This window comes from Trichoderma virens (assembly GCF_000170995.1).
Source record: "Trichoderma virens Gv29-8 chromosome Unknown TRIVIscaffold_3, whole genome shotgun sequence".
NCBI lineage: Eukaryota > Fungi > Ascomycota > Sordariomycetes > Hypocreales > Hypocreaceae > Trichoderma > Trichoderma virens.
This window is the reverse complement of record NW_014013746.1, coordinates 149,655-166,837: the sequence shown is the minus strand read 5'-3', so window position 1 is coordinate 166,837 and position 17,183 is coordinate 149,655. Positions and strand designations below refer to the sequence as shown.

Below are 17,183 nucleotides of genomic sequence, written 5' to 3'. Positions count from 1 at the left end.
AAGGCAAATCGGATTACACATTTGTCGCATGTGGTTACGCAGGGGTCTGACCGGAACATTGTACCCCCACCGCCGATACGCCAACCACATTCGGCTAGCATGCACCTGAGGCGTCACCTACATACTTCCTACTTCTCGGTGCAACTTGTTGACGCCGAGCCCTTTTTGCGCGCCTTCACCATCCACGACAGCTTCTACAGAGACGAAAATCATCATGAAGCTCACGTTTGGGATTGCCGCAGCGCTTGTGAGCTGTGCTGCAGCATCGCAGCCCGCCGCTGACGTTTACATCCTGCCGAATCGCGAATCAGCGTCGCCACCGTCCATCCCCAGCAGCATCGCCCGACTGATTATGCTGCAGCGATCGTCTTCCGGCTACGACGCCTCGGTGCATGAAATTCCTGACGATGCCAATGTTGAGGAAGTGGTTTCGTTAATGAACCAGTACGGAGGTGACTCTGCCTCATTGTTCGATGAGCTCGCCGTTGAGCCTAAGCAGCTGTTCATTATGCTGGAGGGCTTGACAGAAGAGCAGATCAAGGATACCAGAGCAAAGTTGGGCGTGCAGCCTTCGTTCACCATCCCCGATGCACCTTCTACCGACCGTCAGCATTGGGCCGCGGGCATCCAAGTGCCTCTGGAACAGCTTCGGAAGAGTAAAACGAAGATGAGCTGCTCTTATGATGAAATGACCAATCCATTTGAGTCGCGGTGCTGGACGGGAAGAACTTTGATTGCCGATTTTGATATCCAAAAGGTATGCATCGAGAGTGTCGAATGAATCAATGGATGTCGTGGTTGGGACAGAATGCCGAACTAACGCCGCACTCTCCGTTTATAGAAGCCGGAACAACTGGGCAATGTGATCGATAGCTTCCCCCGGCTGACTTCGCTTGCTGAGATTGGCGAAGTGCAGACAACTTTGCTGCTCCTCCCCGGTGTTGGCAAGTCCTCGGACCAACAGCAATCTTTGCATCGGCGCCAGGCAGAGCGGGTGATCTCCCACTTTCATAAGACTGCTGCCCCGGTGGAACCCACCACGCCGGCCCAAAATACCCTCCGAGCCCCTGCAGGCCCTATTCCCGCCTGCTTTGACTCCTTGGACAGCTGCATCTCCAAGACCGGCAATTGCTCACACCAGGGGCAATGTTTGGATAAGTACGCATCCAAAGATGCCAGTGCCCTTGCTGACGCCCCTGTCTGCTTTGCATGCCACTGCCTAAGCACCAGGGCCGAGAAAAACGGACCTCTTACCCATTGGGCGGGTCCTACGTGTGCCAAGAAGGACATTAGCGTCCCGTTCTGGCTCTTTGCCGGCTTCACATTGCTTATGCTGGGAACTATTTCCTTGGCCGTCACCTTGCTCTATAATGTTGGAGATGAAAAGCTTCCGGGTGTCATCGGGGCTGGAGTTTCCAAGTCCAAATAAGCGGTGAATGGGACCTTGGAACGCGCGTTTTCTTTCGAATGGCCAACATTGATTTGTTTCCTTTTGTGACAAGTGGATAGGTAATGGGCATGGATGCCATGAGTTAATGACTGAGTTCAGCATGTAGGAAGAACAGTCGAGGAGCACCTATCGATAAGCAGCTCCATCATGTAATCATTGGAGCTACAGCCTGATGTACCATACAGATGTATTCAATAGCGTTTGTTTTCTTTCCCGTACTTTTAGTTAGGTTCTTAGAAGAGCAGGTCCGGCCACAGGGCTGAGTCTCTGATTCTGAAACAAAGGGCTTATCCGTCTTCCGTGCCGATCTTTGTCATGGTGGTAAGAAGTTGTGGTACAAGTTGCGGCGCCAGTTGCGGCAGTTGGAAGTGACGGGTTGCCGATTGGCGAGAGTACGAGTACAAAGAGCAGCACCTGGTACTACCTGGTAACTCATGCGTCGATGCTATATACGTTTGGGTTGACTCATGTTTGACTAAGCTGTTGCTGCTTGATTCCGCAGGAGTTGAGCTCGAGCAAGCGGAATAAGCATACCTTAGCATTTCTTATTAAGACGTTAAGTCCGTAATAATAAGGTTAATTGGAGACACTTCAGAACGGAACTGACAAGCGGTGCAATAATAATCGGCCGGGAGAGATTCTGCTTGTATTTCTTGTTTAGGACTAGACGGATTACTGCGCGCCAAGCATGTCGCAAGTGGGCGATGTATTGCTCGATAAGGACTAGGCTTCTACTCCCAGCTGAACGGTCCAGACTAATACACGTAAGGTCGATGCGTCCATGCGTCATGTGGGGCAGCAACAGCAGAACAGGCATCAAACAGCAAGGAGCGATCCAGGAGCTTCAAGCGGCAAGACCAACAGCTACTCGTACCTGCTCCCAGTCAACTGGCGGCCTCAGGCTATTTGATGGCGTCCACTGCCCACTCTGGCTCTGCATCTCCCATCTCATGCTTCTCGCATCGGGATTGTCCGCGTCTCGACCAGGATACCATAGTATTCTCCGGAGCTGAGAAGCGTGGCAGATTAGCCAATCACCCACTTAGGATCTGACCCGCGCCCCGCCTTGTTCAAGTCCGGACTTTTGCAAAAACGCCGCCCCAAGTTGAAGTGGTTTGAGCCATTGAATCTTCAAGGGCTAATCTAAGGATGGCCTCTGGCTGCCTTTAAAGTCCAAAGCCCGCCGGACTTCATTTTACTTCCGCCTCGCAAGATCTGGCCGACCATGTACCCTCTTTTGATTGCTTGCATAACTTAGGGCCGGCAACAAGACGAGAGACTATCGTCGATGACAAACAATGGATGCTGAGCCCTCATTGTCAACCACTAACAGCTGGAGAGCCGAGCGGCCAAAGCTGCCCACAGCAAAATGGGGAGCTGCCTGCGCTCCCTGTGCCACCGCAAAGGCGAAGTGTATACGATCAAACGAAGCTTCGGGAGCTAAGTGTGACAGGTGAGCTAGAGGGACAAGAGCTAAAATCCTGTCACCCTTTTTTATTTTTTATTTTTTTTCATTTTATTTTATTTCTACACTCTCATTGGGTTTAATACCGGCAAAGTGATGCCGAAAACGAGAATCAGAAAGGAGAATAAGCAGCATCGGCTGTTTCTCTCTTGGCTCTACTTTTGTTCTTTCGTTGTGCCATGTTGGACGGCAAAATCGCGCTTTCTGTCCTTCTGTTGAGAACGCCAACTAACAAGCCAATTGCTGTTTGCCCCAACTTATAGATGTGAGAGACTCTTGAAAGAGTGTACGAATCAAATCCATCGCCCTCGAAAGAAGAGACAATCCAAACCCTCGTAAGTCCGCAGGTTCCGTTTCCTCGTTTCTTTCTTCATAAGCAGGCTCCGGGCCGCTACTCTGTTTATCCCGTTGCGGAGATATATTAGCTTAGCTCTCCGGACCCCCTGATTCTTTCTTCAAGTCCGTTTGAACGGAGAATTCAATGCTTCGAGGGCGCTAGCATCTTTCGTCATTGTCAACTCTCAGGTTCTTCTTGAATCTCCGATCTAACAGTCCCTGAGTAGCCGAACGGCGCAGATCGAAGAGCGGCTGAACGGCCTTGTTAGCCTTCTCAAGGCCTCCGGAGAGCTCTCTGGAGCTCAGCATGACCCACATTCGCAAGACGACAACGAAGACCCGAGAACAGAAGGCTCTTCTGACCACCTATCTCCATTTTCAAGCCCGTCCAGTGCTATTCCCAGCATCTCTAACCAAGCCAATACTTGGATCATCGACCCATCGTACAATTCCTTCACACCGAAATCATGCATCTGCCATCCAGACACCATGGAGGCGCCCCCGCCTCCAGATTCAGACGAAGGGCTTCTTGAATTTTATCGGAAAAATCTTCAGCCCGTTCACCCTTTTGTCATAATTCCACCCAATATCTCAGCAGCTGTCTTAGCAGCAAGAAGGCCGTTTCTGATGGCAGCTATTCGGATGGTCAGCTCGTTTCGAAGTATCAGGTCGATGAGGGCGCAGATGTATCATCTGATGAAGCACCTGGCAGACCATATGCTCATCCGCTCAGAAAAATCTCTGGACCTGTTATTGGGAATTATAGTCATGTTAGGTTATCAGCAGTACCACTGCTGTCTCCACGGACAGCTCAGCAACTTGATAACCCTGGCCGGCAGTTTAATTGGCGACATGGGCTTGAGCAAGCCCCCAGGCGTACACGAACGAACGCGATTAATGGTCGTCCGCCCACCAGTGCAACATGGTCGAAGTAACGAAGAGAGAAGAGCTTTTGCAGGGGCATGGTACTGGGCATCAGTGTTGGTCATTTCCTTGCTACCTTTACCAGTCGTTGTGACTCGTTTTTGCTCACATTCAATACTACAGAATATCCATGAATTTTCAAAGGGTTGAACCCATGAGGTATACTGGCTATCTCCAAGACTGCATACGGCACCTCGAAGAACACCCAGAATATGAAACCGATATTTCTCTCGTCTATCTTGTCAGGATACAAAGGTTGACGGAGCGGATTTCTGAACTCAACTCTAGAGGCGGGACCTCGGGGGAAATTTCTCCAGTTCCTTCAGCCCCTATTTCGGCTTATATCTTGGCATTTCAAAACGAACTCAACCACATTCGGGATTCTATGCCTAAACATTTGAAAGATGACAGTCAGTAATTTTTGCGCACTCTGCGCTATAGTTTCGATCTCACTAACAAGTGCCATAGAAACCTTTCAGCTATTTCTGGAAAGTGCACGGCTTCGGCTATACGAACCTCCCGTGGTCGATAAAAACTTGATCCGCTCCCTGTCCAAATCACTCTCTTCCGTATCCATGGCTACAGATTCACCGCTTGATAAGATATATCAGTCAAGTGCCGCTCTCACAGGGTGGTTCAACTCGTGGCTTTCTCTTCCCATCTCTACCTACTACTTTCAAACTACAGCAGTAGGCTCTCATCTTGTCTACGCCCTCGTCATGTTAGCCCGATGGGCAAGGTTGGCGACCCCTAGAGCAATGTACGAGGGCAAAACAGCAATGCCAGACGACCCGAGTGCGAATAACCCTAATGTAGCCCTGTACAATTCCGATATCGCAAACTCGCAGTGTGACCCGGCTATGACGACGGAAAAATGTGATATGCCGGGGGGACGGTTGCCGGGACGCCCCGATCTAGGTGACGCTGACTTGGCAGCAGCTGTGGCTGTACTGCGGACTCAACTGCAGACACAGCCAGGACTCATGATTAATATCCCTGAAATCCTCTCTGCGATATCCGGCCGCTTTGAGCATGCGAATGCAACCTTCCAGCTATGTGCCGCAGATCCTGAAAGAGTGAACAAGAACGTCTGGATGATGACGGCGCTAAAAGTCCGCATTACAAGAGCGAAACTGGAGAAATGGGCAGAATTGGTATCTGAAGGGGCGGAAAACATGAATCCCGAAAATGGATCGGAACCAGACCAGAGAATGGCTGATTGGCAAGCAGCAATGCACATACCACAAACCGAATGCGCTGGATTGGATGACATGGGACTTTTCGCAGATGATGGCTTACAGGAGCCGCAAATAGAGAATACTTGGGGGCAGACAGCGCACATACCGTGGAGTATTGATCCACTATCTGGTTTCGATCCCAGCGGATGGTTTGATGGATATGTGGATTGGAATTCAGTCACGATGAATGCTGTACCTCCTGTAGAGAGATGAACTGTTCTCTACTCATCATTTCCCCACGACTACAGAGAAGCTTAGGGGAAATTCCTTCAACCTTCCAAATCTGACATGCCTGGAGAGAATGTCAGACAAAATCAACATATAATGAAAGCGCGAACCTTAGCAATAGCAGGGCGACGATAACACCAGAAAGGTACGCCTGCACAAATAGTTGCTGAACCTTTCAACAACGCCGATCTTGTATACGCAACAGTCTCGGTTATCATGCAAGTTATGTGTGGACGATATAAGGTGGTGTTTGAACACGACAAATACAAATGAGCGATTGTTCAGATATTTCTAGAACTTGATCTATTGGAGGGCGTTATATACCTAGATAAATTGATTGATTACTTGATACGTCTCTCCCTGTTATAGGTAGCAGTTCTCTCACGCTTATACCATGACTCTGTGGGTGTGGCTTTGAATCAAAATTCAGCGATGATCGTTGACATGCTACGCTAACAATTGTGCAAAGAAGCAAAAATAAAGCAAACTGCGCGTAATCATTCTCTTGTCAGTGGATATGGCAATGACATAGAGGCATCGTAGGAATGTCAGTGGCATGATTAGTAATATGACCGTGGTAAAAATATATCTTTGAGAATTAAAAAAAGGGAATATTGGCATTATTGCTTTTCCAGATTGAATACAGTATGTCTTTTTTAATGCCCCTCGATGAAGCTTGACTGCGATTGACCAGCCATGGCCGCATATAATATGAATAGAGACACTGAGGATTAAACGATGCGTAGTATGCCATAGAATTCTTACTCTCAAGGCATAAAATGAAATAGTGGTTGGAGAATTATCAAAATCTCGGAGGCATAGGACTGTCAATTGGCAATTCGGCTTGGAGTCAACATGGAACAAATCTGGTGTTGGGGAATGCGGGGTCTCGTGCTCGTCAAAGCGAATCTCTAAGCACACCTCACGACTCTCTAAAATCTGAGCTCCTCATTCATCAGCAACTACTTGTTGCTCGGATATCAATTCTCCCATACCGCTTTTTGCGAAGATTGGAAATGGCGTCCTCTGAACAACAAGGCAGCTCCGCCCTTGCCTTTGAAGAAATACCACCATCTGACGTCTCCTGTGCTGTCATGGAGCCTTCAGAAGTCTATGAGTGGATTGAGCGCACTAAGGCGGCAGGAGATCACGCGCAGAAGGACTTTTTACTGGTCGATGTGCGCCGCAATGATTGGGAGGGTGGCACAATTGCTACGTCTGTGAACCTGCCGGCTCAGTCATTCTATCATACTCGTTCGGGGGTATATCAGCTTTGCAAGCAGGCTGGGATCAAGAAAGTGATATTCTACTGCGGTAGGTACCCCATCCGATGCTATGGTAAAATATCTGGATTCCTCGACGAAGCGAAGATTAACGGCGGTCACGTTTAGGGAGCTGTGGAAGTCGAGGGCCGAAATGCGCGGGGTGGTTCCAGGAATATCTCAATTCGGTTGGTGAGGTGGAAATGACTGCTGCAATCCTCAAAGGAGGAGTCAAGGGATGGCAGAAAACGTACAATGGCCAGAACATGGACCATTATGATGCGAATGCCTGGGGTTCACAGAGCAAGTAGCAGTGAGGTCCCAGACTGGTGTGCATTTCGTTTTCTTGAGCTCGGATAAAAACCAAAAATCTAGCAACAATAGACGTTCGTATCAAGTCCCATAATCGCCTCTTCGTATCGTTTCCGTAAACGCCAAACAAGGATATTCAGGTATCCATTCGCCATCTTTGTTGTCGCCCCAATTATCGGTTCTGCCTGTCGTCGCCGCCGATTCTCTCCAGAGCCTCCAGCATGACCACGGAATTGCCACGGATGACCTGCCGTATTCAAGTAAGCGTATGTTCTAGGGGCAAAGGGTTTCTGGGTTGGATTGGAAATCTGGTGTTACGCACCACCATGCCGAGCCTAATCTTCTCGCCGCCGTCTTTCTCCTCGACCGCCTCGTCCAATACAATGTTCAAGAAGACCTGTGCCCGTTAGTTCTCCACGCCTTGGTTCTCCGCTTCGTATCGGGCCATTCTCACATCGTATCCACGGAGCACACCGATGACCTTTCGGCTCCCGTTAAGCTGGACAAACAGCCGCTTGTCGAGATACTAGCACCCAATGTCAGCTGGGATGATCGATTGGAATAGCATATGATTCGTATTGCCAAGTACATTTGGTGGAGAATCGGGAAGGTATCTGAATCACGGTGATGATTTGATTTCAGACTGGGCAACTCACCTTCTTCAGCTCAGGTTGGGCGGGCGCCATCGTGAGCAATCAATTAATTAATAGAGGCTTTGGTGACGGTCGATTTGCGACGCGACCTGGAGCACTAACGTAGGTCGAGGAAGCTTTGCCCACCTTAAAATTCCAGTCACGTGCGATAAGATAACGAATCTCGGGTTATCGCCATTGAGACGAGGATGCGCTCGCGCAACTTGTCTCCAAGCTCGCAAACCAGGATCATTTACGGAGAATGAGCTCGTTTGGCGCGAAACGAAAGGCGAGGGTCATCAAGGTCGATTATGATGACGACGAGAGCAGCGGAGACGCGCCGCCCGTGGCCGAAGGCGGCAGCGCCAAAAATGGTACGTAACCGCAGAAACTATTTGGCGATGTCTTTGCTGATGGAGGACAAGGCTGACTTTGGCTGGAGATGTAGATGTCGTGAAGCCAGCGTTTGGATCTAAAGTAGGCCGGAAACCGTTTCGTCAATCTGGGCTACGGAATACGTTCAATCCACGAGATGAAGATGCATCGGGCGACAGAGACGAGACCTCACAGGGCAACGACGAAGACGACGATGGTCCAGTGGTCGTACGGCCGAATGCCAATCGAGCAGGTTTATCAAAGTCGAAGAAGAAGATTCCAAAAGCAAAAATTTCATTCGGAGACGACGCAGGCGAACAGGATGACGAGCCAAGCAGCGATGTCAATTCGCCAAGAAAATCTGCAATGGGACAGAAAGTCCTTGAAAAGAATACCATAAAACGAGGCATGGCTGCCCGAGGGCTACCGTTACCGGTTCGATCATACCAAGATGACGATGACCGGCCAAGATACAGCAAAGAATATCTTGACGAGCTTCAATCATCAACACCAAACACCCCGAGCGACCTCTCATCTCTCAAGGCGACTCTCGATGACGAAATGGATCTAGACCCATCCGAACTTGAAGGAGCTTTGATAGTAGAATCACCCATACCATCTTCCACTAGCCAACCTCAGACCACTCAGATCCTCACCGAAGCGGAGATTCGCGAAAGGAAGGAGCGCAGAGCTCGATTAGCAAAAGAAAAAGACTACATTTCTATGGAAGATGAAGATGACAGCCTGTCAGCTCGAAAGAAGAAGGACGATAGCCGATTAGTTGCCGAAGACGAGGATTTGGGAGAAGGCTTCGATGATTATGTTGAAGACGGTGGATTGTCATTAGGCAAACGCGCGGAGAAGGAGAGGCGAAAACAAGACCGTCAAAAAATGGCTGAGCTCATCAATGCAGCCGAAGGGCACACCTCGGACTCTTCATCAGACAGCGATGCCGAGCGACGAATCGCCTATGAAACAGCGCAGACGCGCGCAGGATTGGATGGTCTAAAGAAACCTCGGAAGGATCCTACCGAGCAGCTGTTGCAAGTTCCTCCAAAGATAACGCCGTTACCAAGTCTTGCCGAATGTTTAGTGCAACTACAGGCCACTCTGAAATCGATGGAGAATAACATTAATACCAAGGCGGCCACAGTGGGGCAGCTCACGCGTGAGCGAGATGACATTATCAAGAGGGAAGCTGAAGTACAGGCATTTTTGAACGAGACAGGCAAGCAGTACGAAGAGGCGCTGGGACGAAAACCAAACTCTGGTGGCGGAATTGCCGGCACTGAATTGGCAGGCGAGAGAGGGTTGGAGAGCTTGGGAGCGACGCCAGTGAATGAAGTAAATATGGAGGATAGGGAATGATGGAATCTCAATTTTTCTTTTAGTCACGAGGTTATAATTACAATGTACAACTATAGCGGGATACTAGGCAAGCTGTCGATTGGACGATAAATTTAATGACGGGCCGTTGGGTCAAAATTTCATGAGTATGGTTGTTCTCTTGCCTTGAATGCAATCATTCTAACCTTTTGTTTCAGATTCCGCATCTACATTCAGATGTTAGACGAGAGAGTCCAGCTGCTCAGTGCCATTGTGTGAGAAGCTGGAAACATACCTGAATAAGCTAAGCTAACTCGATGAGCTGGGGTATCATGCTATAAGAGAATACATGGAAGTAAAAGACATTCAAGTAATAACCATACCTCTTCTATCAATCCCCAGCGCGAGGTTCAAAGATTGCGCTTGGTAAGCGTCACCCAAAAGTCTGACGCAAAGAGAAATATGGAAGCAGTCGTCTTAATCGGGGTTTCAGGGTTCACGACGCAAAAGTCGAAGCGTCGTACAAGCTGTCACGGAGAAATGAAAGAAAATTGCCGTATTAGCTGTCATGAACCACTTGAAGATCGCGCTCGAAATGGTCCAGCATGTTTGTGCAGGTGTAACATACCTCAAAAACGGCCTTGTGCAACTCCATCAGGGCAATCGGCTTCCCGAGACACGAATACTTCCCGTACCCAAAGTGGGTGTCGACGGCGTTTGTCATGTCCCTCAATGCATCCCCCTGAGCGGCGAGCCACCTCTCAGGCCGAAAGACGTCAGCATCCGGGCCCCAAACCGCCTTGGAGCGCCCAAGTCCGTGGAAACCCTGGCCAATCTCCGTGCCGCCGGGGACGAAATAGCCGTTGAGATAGTCACCTTCGGGGGGCACGGTCTTGAAGCCGAGGCCGCCGACTGGAGGCCACATGCGGAGGCCTTCGCGGATAACGGCCTGGAGGTAGGGCAGGGACTGGGTTTGCGCCCAGGTGATGGGAGAACTGACAGAGGGGGAGGCGCGGCGGATTTCGTCGATGAGGGCGCTGTATGCTGGTGGGGAGGTGATGAGGGACAGGAGAGTCATGCGGAGGGCGTGGGCAGAGGAGTTGGAGCCCGCGATGCTGCCAGATGGTTAGCGGCAGTGTTTCCAGAACGTGGTAAGAGGACGTACATGGAAAGAAAGACTTGTTGGATGAGGTCGTTTTTGGTCATGCCGTTGTCGATGTGAGCTTGCATCATGTCATGAGCGCGTGGTGTCTTGGGGTCCAGTCGAGTCTCAACGTAACTCCGCGCAAAGCTTTATTGTGTTAGATAACTCTCACTTATCTCTCGTCTCATTTGCTGCGTATATATGCATGTTTTCTCTTGACTTACTGCATTAATCGACCAAAGCCAACCTGGTCCCCTTCCTTTGGCAGTAGTAACCGCAGGGGCCACGTATGGACAAGATTTGCTAGGGATGGCATCACAGAAACAACATTCATCACGGGCAGCGATGTCGTATTGATCTCATTGTACTGGTACAGATCTTGGTCTTTTTCAAGATAGCCAAACGGCTGTCCAAGGGAGATATCACCTATGGCGTCGAGTGCGAAGAATTGCGTCTTCTCAGCCATGTCAAATGGCCGGACATCTGAGCCGGACGAAACGTATTTGCGCTCAAGAAGGCTAATGAAACTGAGCAACTGGCGATCCATGGCAGCTTCGAAGCTAAAGCCTTCGTTTGCCTTGCCGGCGAACTGTGGGAGGGTTGAGTCTGGGGGTTCGGAGGGGGTTTGGAGGGCGCGAGATTGGATAAGAGGATGGACTTACACCAGGAGCCATTAGGGCGCGCATCTCTTTATGCTTTGTTGGATCCCGCAGAGAGACGACATTGTCTACGCCGGGGACGATTTTACCGCTTGCATAAAATTTCCCCTTGGTGTAGCCGCTGCGGACTGCAGACATGCGACGGAGCACCTCGGGATCGATGGAGAGCAGCTGATTGGGGCCGATGCGTACGAGAGGGCCTAATATTTTACAATGAGAGACAATGAGACGGGGATACTTGTATATCATGTTACATTTGTGAAAATGGATGTACATACCATAGGTGTCGGCAGCTTCTTTTAACCGCTCATGATACCTCCCTGACAATGCGCTTGAGAGCTGCCACCATATTGTCCATGCAGCACTGGTTGGTCCGGGTATGTGTCGAAGGCGCTGCCAGCGGTAAATTCGATGGGCTACAAAAGCAACTAAGAATATGAGGCAGAAGTTGGATAAATAATTGGACTTAAGCGGCATTGTGGCTGCTTCCATTCTGGAGAAGAGCGATTTGCGACAGCAGTTGAGAATGGTTGGACATGTATAGATGTCGATACTACATGGAACCGGGTGCGCAATCGTTTGCTTGAACTCGCCAAACAAGAGACGACAGGGTTGAGAACTGAGAGGATGGATGAATGGAGAGGAAGAAGTGGCTGCTCGAAGCACCACATATTTTTCAATCATCTCACGCCTTAGCATTTAGCTTCAGACCCCGGTTGCGGTGAATCCGGAGGCCCATGAAATATCGAACTGACTAGTAATGGCATTGCAAGTGAATCAGACCAGAGAGCAAAACGGGATTCGCGGCTGAAAAAATAAATAGCCCTGGAGCATGTTAATGAGCAGGGGCATGAAGGGGATTGAAGGATCTCTCTCTGCTGATAGCCGTGGCATCGAGTCTGGCCGTAATTTCGGACGCCGAGCTTCAGCAACTCCGAGGTTGTTGTTGTTGGTCCACGTCCATGTGCGATGTTTGTAGTGGACATGTAACTAATGTAGGTATAGCATTCATCAGCAGCAGCTCTGCAGTAAAATCACCAACCCGGCGCTCGGATCCAGCTTCCAGGAGGGGCAGCTCCAGTTATCTGGGTCGCCAGCGGAACGGGGAGGGCCGGGCCAGGGATCAAGGAGCCACTGAGATGGCGCTAATGGCGCTATAAGTTCCATGTTCTAGTGCTAATGGCGGCCATGCTTGTGCTGTCCTGCATGGCATGGGCATGGAGTTGAATGGATGGGTGATCAGTCAATGAAACGAAGCCTTTACATTTTGCACTTGATGCAGGTCAGCTACAGGAAGTACGGGTCATGGGGGTAGAAGTGCCCAATCAATTCGTTTTCTGTGTTGATACGAGGTTGGTTCCGAGGTTGGTTCCTATTACATGTACCCAATCATCCCTTTTCCCTCCGATAATACGGAGTACTGATTGCAAAACACCATGATCCATGCCCCTAATCTCCGCCACGCAACCCCGTGCAGTGTCAAACATACAAAGCCTCGTCCATTTATTTCCCACGTGTGTGGATTGAGGTCAAAATAAATAGGCGTCACATGTTTGTTGTATCTAATGTTTTCATTCATGAAACCATGGACAGTTCGGGCCTGTCTTGGTACAGATAGGTACATACAGGTTAGCCTCGAGCATCCACCTCATTATAGACTCTCTGTGTGAGCTGTAGTGTATTTGGAGATGGCCGGTAGCCTACTTACATGCACCTGTATCCAAATGGGATGGCGTATAGGCACCTCTTTGGCAAGATTTGATGCGAAGCAACATCAAGGCTTAAAAACAAGGGAGAGTGGCTGCAACCCAGTAAGCTGCTTGACACGTCCCAAAGGCGGAGTTGCAAGCTAGGACCGTTACAGGAGCTGAAGCAGCAGCCGTTGCTCCCCATGTGGCGCCGGCAGCTGCATAGCACGCCATGACGACGCCAGCACATCCAGCCTGGCATATGCGGTACGCGATTGGACCGGCAGCCGAGGTTGTGACCAGGGTAGAGATGGCGAGGACTTTGAGAATCCGCATCTTGTTGTTTTGATGACTAACTGGGAGAGGGAGAATTGTTTCGATATTTTAGTATTTCGATGGCAGTATGGTGAGATGTGTCAAATTCGGGGATAGAGAGATGATGCTAGCTATATGTTATGGCTATATGATATACACCTCTATGTAGAAGTCACCCTATGGCGAAATTGAAGGTATCTCCGTCTGGCATGTGACTGAAGCAATGGCAAAACACCACGGTTAAACATGCTGCATGTGCGTGGTTACATGCACTGTGGGGATGCATTGAATGAAAGACCGTCAAAGAGGCTACTCACGACTAGACGGCAGCTTACATGCCAGACAGCCCGTACTTGTGCTTGTAATGAAATATTAGTGCCTGAATAAATCGAGAGCCAAAACTGGGCGGAAATGCTTCAATAACCTCGGAAACGCCAGGATCAATGGTCAAATTAAACAATCCTAAATAAACCAGGATCCCTGCTCCGTCCCGGCCAGCTGGATACAGTACATGCAATAACTCCGATGACGCGCGAGTCAGCACTCTATAGAAGGCTACTTGGCTTCCTGTAACGCAGACTGGGGATTCTCGCAAAAGGATCATAGCATCTAGGGTTGAGACATTGCAGCATGTTCAATCCTAAGGCGAGACAGTTGACAGGTCTCAGGCAGACCACGAGCCCGGATTTCTATGCTCTGTAATATTTTGCCGCCTCAAATGTGTCGTGTCTCTCGCCAGTGTTGCTGCCATCCTGCCAACGCTCTCCTGATCCATTATCGGGCACTTGGTTTGAGACTTTTGAAGGATCATTTGTGACATGGCAGGCATCATTACCCCGAGTATTTGCATGTGTTGCTTATCCGATCATTTGTGACATGGCAGGCATCATTACCCCGAGTATTTGCATGTGTTGCTTATCCGATGAACGATTCAGACATCGGGAAATATGTGCTGACTTCGCCCCCTGATGAGCTGTTAAATCCTGGCAGTCCATTCTTACTCTATCTCTGTAGCTATTTAGCGCAGTCTACATGCAGTAACATCATCAATTACTTGGTCTTCTTGGCTTCCCTCTTTGTATACACCAGTCCGTCTCGCATGCTGCCAAACCACAGCGCCCATAAATCGACAACCAAATTCAGACGTCCATAAAAGGGGCCTTTGCCAGTCACTTTCGGGATCCGGTCTGCCGCCTTGACGAAATAAGAGCTCTTTGCGTTCGTACTTAAAAATCGCGGCATTCCCTCTGTCCTCTCAATGAATGGGACGACGCTGGATGCGTCATCTGCCTCCATCTGCTTCAGTACTCGGATGCCCAGCTTGGTCATAGAATCGGCACCAGGCGTCCACGTCGTAGTCACATAGCCGAAAACAGTTGCCAAGTTGGGGATACCTTCGATCAAGCAGCCTCTCCACGCGTACTGCTGCCCAACATCGATATCCTTGCCGTCGACGCGAGGCCTGATTCCACTGAGGATCTGTACGTGTAACCCCGTGGCGGTCACAATCATGTCTGCCGGCAGCTTGCGTCCCGATTTGAGCAGTATTCCATCCTTCTCAGTGGTGTCAATCACATCCGTTACAATCTCGACGTTATCACGATGCAAGGCGTTGAAGAACTCGTCATCTGGAGTTAGGCACAGCCGCTGCTGAAACGGGCCATAAGTCGGATTAAAGTGAATTGCAGCATCAACTTTCTTTGGCAATTTCTTGTCCAGATCCTGCGTGATCAAAAAGCGTCCTAGGCGGGGAGATAGCAGGCAAAGTTCAGAGATGAAGACCTCAAACCACATGTCGATGCATCGGCCAATCCAGTGCACCCAAGTCAAGGGCAGCCACGCCGACAAGAATTTTTCCATTTTCGAGCTTCTATCCATGGAAACAACATAGGACGGCGTCCGTTGCAGCATCGTGAGAGACTTTGCCTTGTCCGCCATCTCGGGCAAGAGCGTAATGGCGGTTGCTCCGCTGCCAATAATCACGACGCGTTTGTCGCTGTAATCGAGGTCCTCTGGCCACCACTGTGGGTGGACGACTTCTCCTTCAAAATTCTCAATGCCGGGAACTGGACTCTGCATTGCCTTTTCGTACGAGTAGTAGCCGTTGCAGGTGAAGAGAAAGTTGGCCTTGAAGAGCTTCTTGGAGCCATTGTTATCAATCTCTAGGGTCCATTTCTGCTCTTCGCTGCTCCAATCGCTTTGAACAACTCGGTGTTGGAACTGAATCTTATCGTACGATCCATCTGTCCTGGCAGCATCTTCTATGTATTCGCAAAGCTCAGCGGCTGTGGCGATCTTGTGAGAATGCTTCCAGGGGTACCAGGGAAAGCCAAAAGACCGGAGAGAAGAGTCGCTGCGCATGCCTGGATACTTGAAAAAGCTCCATGTTCCACCGATAACGTCGCGGGCCTCGAGGATGACGAAGGATCGGTGAGGAAGCTCGGTTCGCAGCCGGTGAGCAGCGTTTACGCCGCTGAGACCTGCGCCAATGATGACGATGTCATGCTCCTCAATAGGCAACTCGGTGCCAGCCATCTGGTGTTGCGCTGAGGTGCTCCGGCCAGGATGACGGAAGCGCTAAGGTGAAACGTGTGAGGAATTCGAACCGCGAACAGGAGGAAAATACTAAAAGATGGTCTTTTTTGACTACTCGCGCTCGTGCTGCCGCTACCTTTATCTTTCTTTTTCTCATCTACACGAGTAAGCTTGCTCCAATAGCGCCACCAAGCTGGGTCTACTAGCAGCTGTCGTCGTGTCGTCTTGTAACTGCATGTGCGTTAGCGATAGCGGGGTGGTATGTCGTAAATAAATAGTTCATTCGTCGGCCCCTTAGCCGATGAACAATTAGGCCGTGCCGACGGGAGCGGAGCTTGATGATGGTTCCACCAGTTGATGGACAATGGATGGATGGAGATTCTATCTTTAGCAAGGAAATGGCTGGCGATGGCTTCCCAGGCGAGATTGGGGGACTGGAAAGTTCGTATAGCAGGTGAGCTGTAGATACAGGTACTCACAAGGTCGAGCTTGAAGTTTAATACGGCCCGAGTAATTCCACATTGGATACAAAGGTACGACACCTATTGAGTACAATTAAGCCTTTATCCCACTCCCCTGATGTTCTATAGGTAAGCACTGATGTCTATAAGTGACGAATAATACCTGCATGATTGCTTCTTGGTTCCCGTCATGCTTGCCAAGGGACTAAGAGGTAGTGCCACTGGATGTCATCAGCCCGGCTAGTATTGGCAGTAATTATCCAACCCTGATCTTTTTCGGCTCGAGAGTTTGGCACTTTTGACTTGACTGACAAAGTGCATTCAATGAGTAATTCCTTTCAGCCAGGCCGATGCTTGTTCACTCACATGCCTAATCTGCTGGTTGATCGGCCGCTAAGAGAGTGTGTATGGATGTACTAATCTTTGACAGCTGATCCACCGATATAGACTTGTGTGCTACGGCTGTGATGGATGTATAAATGTATAAATCATACATCTGGCTTCTGCTTTCAATATTTCTTTTCCCTCGTATTTTCCATTCTCCCAGAGGCACTTGTGTGGTACTCATGCGTTGACAATGCACTCCAATTACAGCGTACAGTAGCTGCGGCAGCTGATTAGCAAGCTTTCTTCTTCTTTGTCCAGCCTTCAGTACAGAAGTACATCGATTATGAGACTCATTCAGTCATTACCTAAGTGAATTACGGCACTCTACCTTCACCCTCTACCCAATGATATTGACCCAGTTACAGCAGCAATTCTGCCTCAAACAACATCGATTGAGCCTCGCAACTCCCATCACGAGCCCCACACCAGCTTTGGCCTATGGAAAG

At 49.7% G+C, this 17,183-nt stretch overlaps 7 protein-coding genes across 7 annotated transcripts; 3 read left to right on the top strand and 4 right to left on the bottom strand.

The window, feature by feature from the left end:
- Positions 1–214: 214 nt before the first annotated feature.
- On the top strand, positions 215–5,608 carry TRIVIDRAFT_112547 (uncharacterized protein; the record flags this gene model as incomplete). The annotated part of the gene is made up of 8 exons (XM_014103861.1): positions 215–757; positions 842–1,419; positions 2,250–2,446; positions 2,792–2,903; positions 3,179–3,250; positions 3,479–4,231; positions 4,299–4,589; positions 4,669–5,608. Coding segments are annotated over 8 exons (3,486 nt in total), but the record flags the coding sequence as incomplete, so codon positions are not given.
- Positions 5,609–6,657: 1,049 nt separating this feature from the next.
- TRIVIDRAFT_32375 (uncharacterized protein) lies at positions 6,658–7,214 on the top strand (the record flags this gene model as incomplete). Its single annotated transcript, XM_014103860.1, has 2 exons — positions 6,658–6,959; positions 7,037–7,214. The coding sequence occupies 2 exons, from the start codon at positions 6,658–6,660 to the stop codon at positions 7,212–7,214; spliced, it is 480 nt and encodes a 159-aa protein (XP_013959335.1).
- A 173-nt stretch (positions 7,215–7,387) lies between these two features.
- Positions 7,388–7,901, bottom strand: TRIVIDRAFT_32934 (uncharacterized protein; the record flags this gene model as incomplete). The annotated part of the gene is made up of 4 exons (XM_014103859.1): positions 7,388–7,462; positions 7,538–7,612; positions 7,670–7,741; positions 7,872–7,901. 4 exons carry the CDS (start codon positions 7,899–7,901, stop codon positions 7,388–7,390), a joined length of 252 nt encoding a protein of 83 aa, XP_013959334.1.
- A 208-nt stretch (positions 7,902–8,109) lies between these two features.
- TRIVIDRAFT_177099 (uncharacterized protein) lies at positions 8,110–9,590 on the top strand (the record flags this gene model as incomplete). The annotated part of the gene is made up of 2 exons (XM_014103858.1): positions 8,110–8,221; positions 8,296–9,590. The coding sequence occupies 2 exons, from the start codon at positions 8,110–8,112 to the stop codon at positions 9,588–9,590; spliced, it is 1,407 nt and encodes a 468-aa protein (XP_013959333.1).
- Positions 9,591–9,958: 368 nt separating this feature from the next.
- TRIVIDRAFT_32994 (uncharacterized protein) lies at positions 9,959–11,828 on the bottom strand (the record flags this gene model as incomplete). Its single annotated transcript, XM_014103857.1, has 6 exons — positions 9,959–10,075; positions 10,177–10,663; positions 10,714–10,839; positions 10,917–11,281; positions 11,355–11,551; positions 11,630–11,828. 6 exons carry the CDS (start codon positions 11,826–11,828, stop codon positions 9,959–9,961), a joined length of 1,491 nt encoding a protein of 496 aa, XP_013959332.1.
- Positions 11,829–13,132: 1,304 nt separating this feature from the next.
- On the bottom strand, positions 13,133–13,375 carry TRIVIDRAFT_31923 (uncharacterized protein; the record flags this gene model as incomplete). Its single annotated transcript, XM_014103856.1, has 1 exon — positions 13,133–13,375. The coding sequence occupies one exon, from the start codon at positions 13,373–13,375 to the stop codon at positions 13,133–13,135; it is 243 nt and encodes an 80-aa protein (XP_013959331.1).
- Positions 13,376–14,404: 1,029 nt separating this feature from the next.
- On the bottom strand, positions 14,405–15,889 carry TRIVIDRAFT_61829 (uncharacterized protein; the record flags this gene model as incomplete). The annotated part of the gene is made up of 1 exon (XM_014103855.1): positions 14,405–15,889. The coding sequence occupies one exon, from the start codon at positions 15,887–15,889 to the stop codon at positions 14,405–14,407; it is 1,485 nt and encodes a 494-aa protein (XP_013959330.1).
- Positions 15,890–17,183: the final 1,294 nt, after the last annotated feature.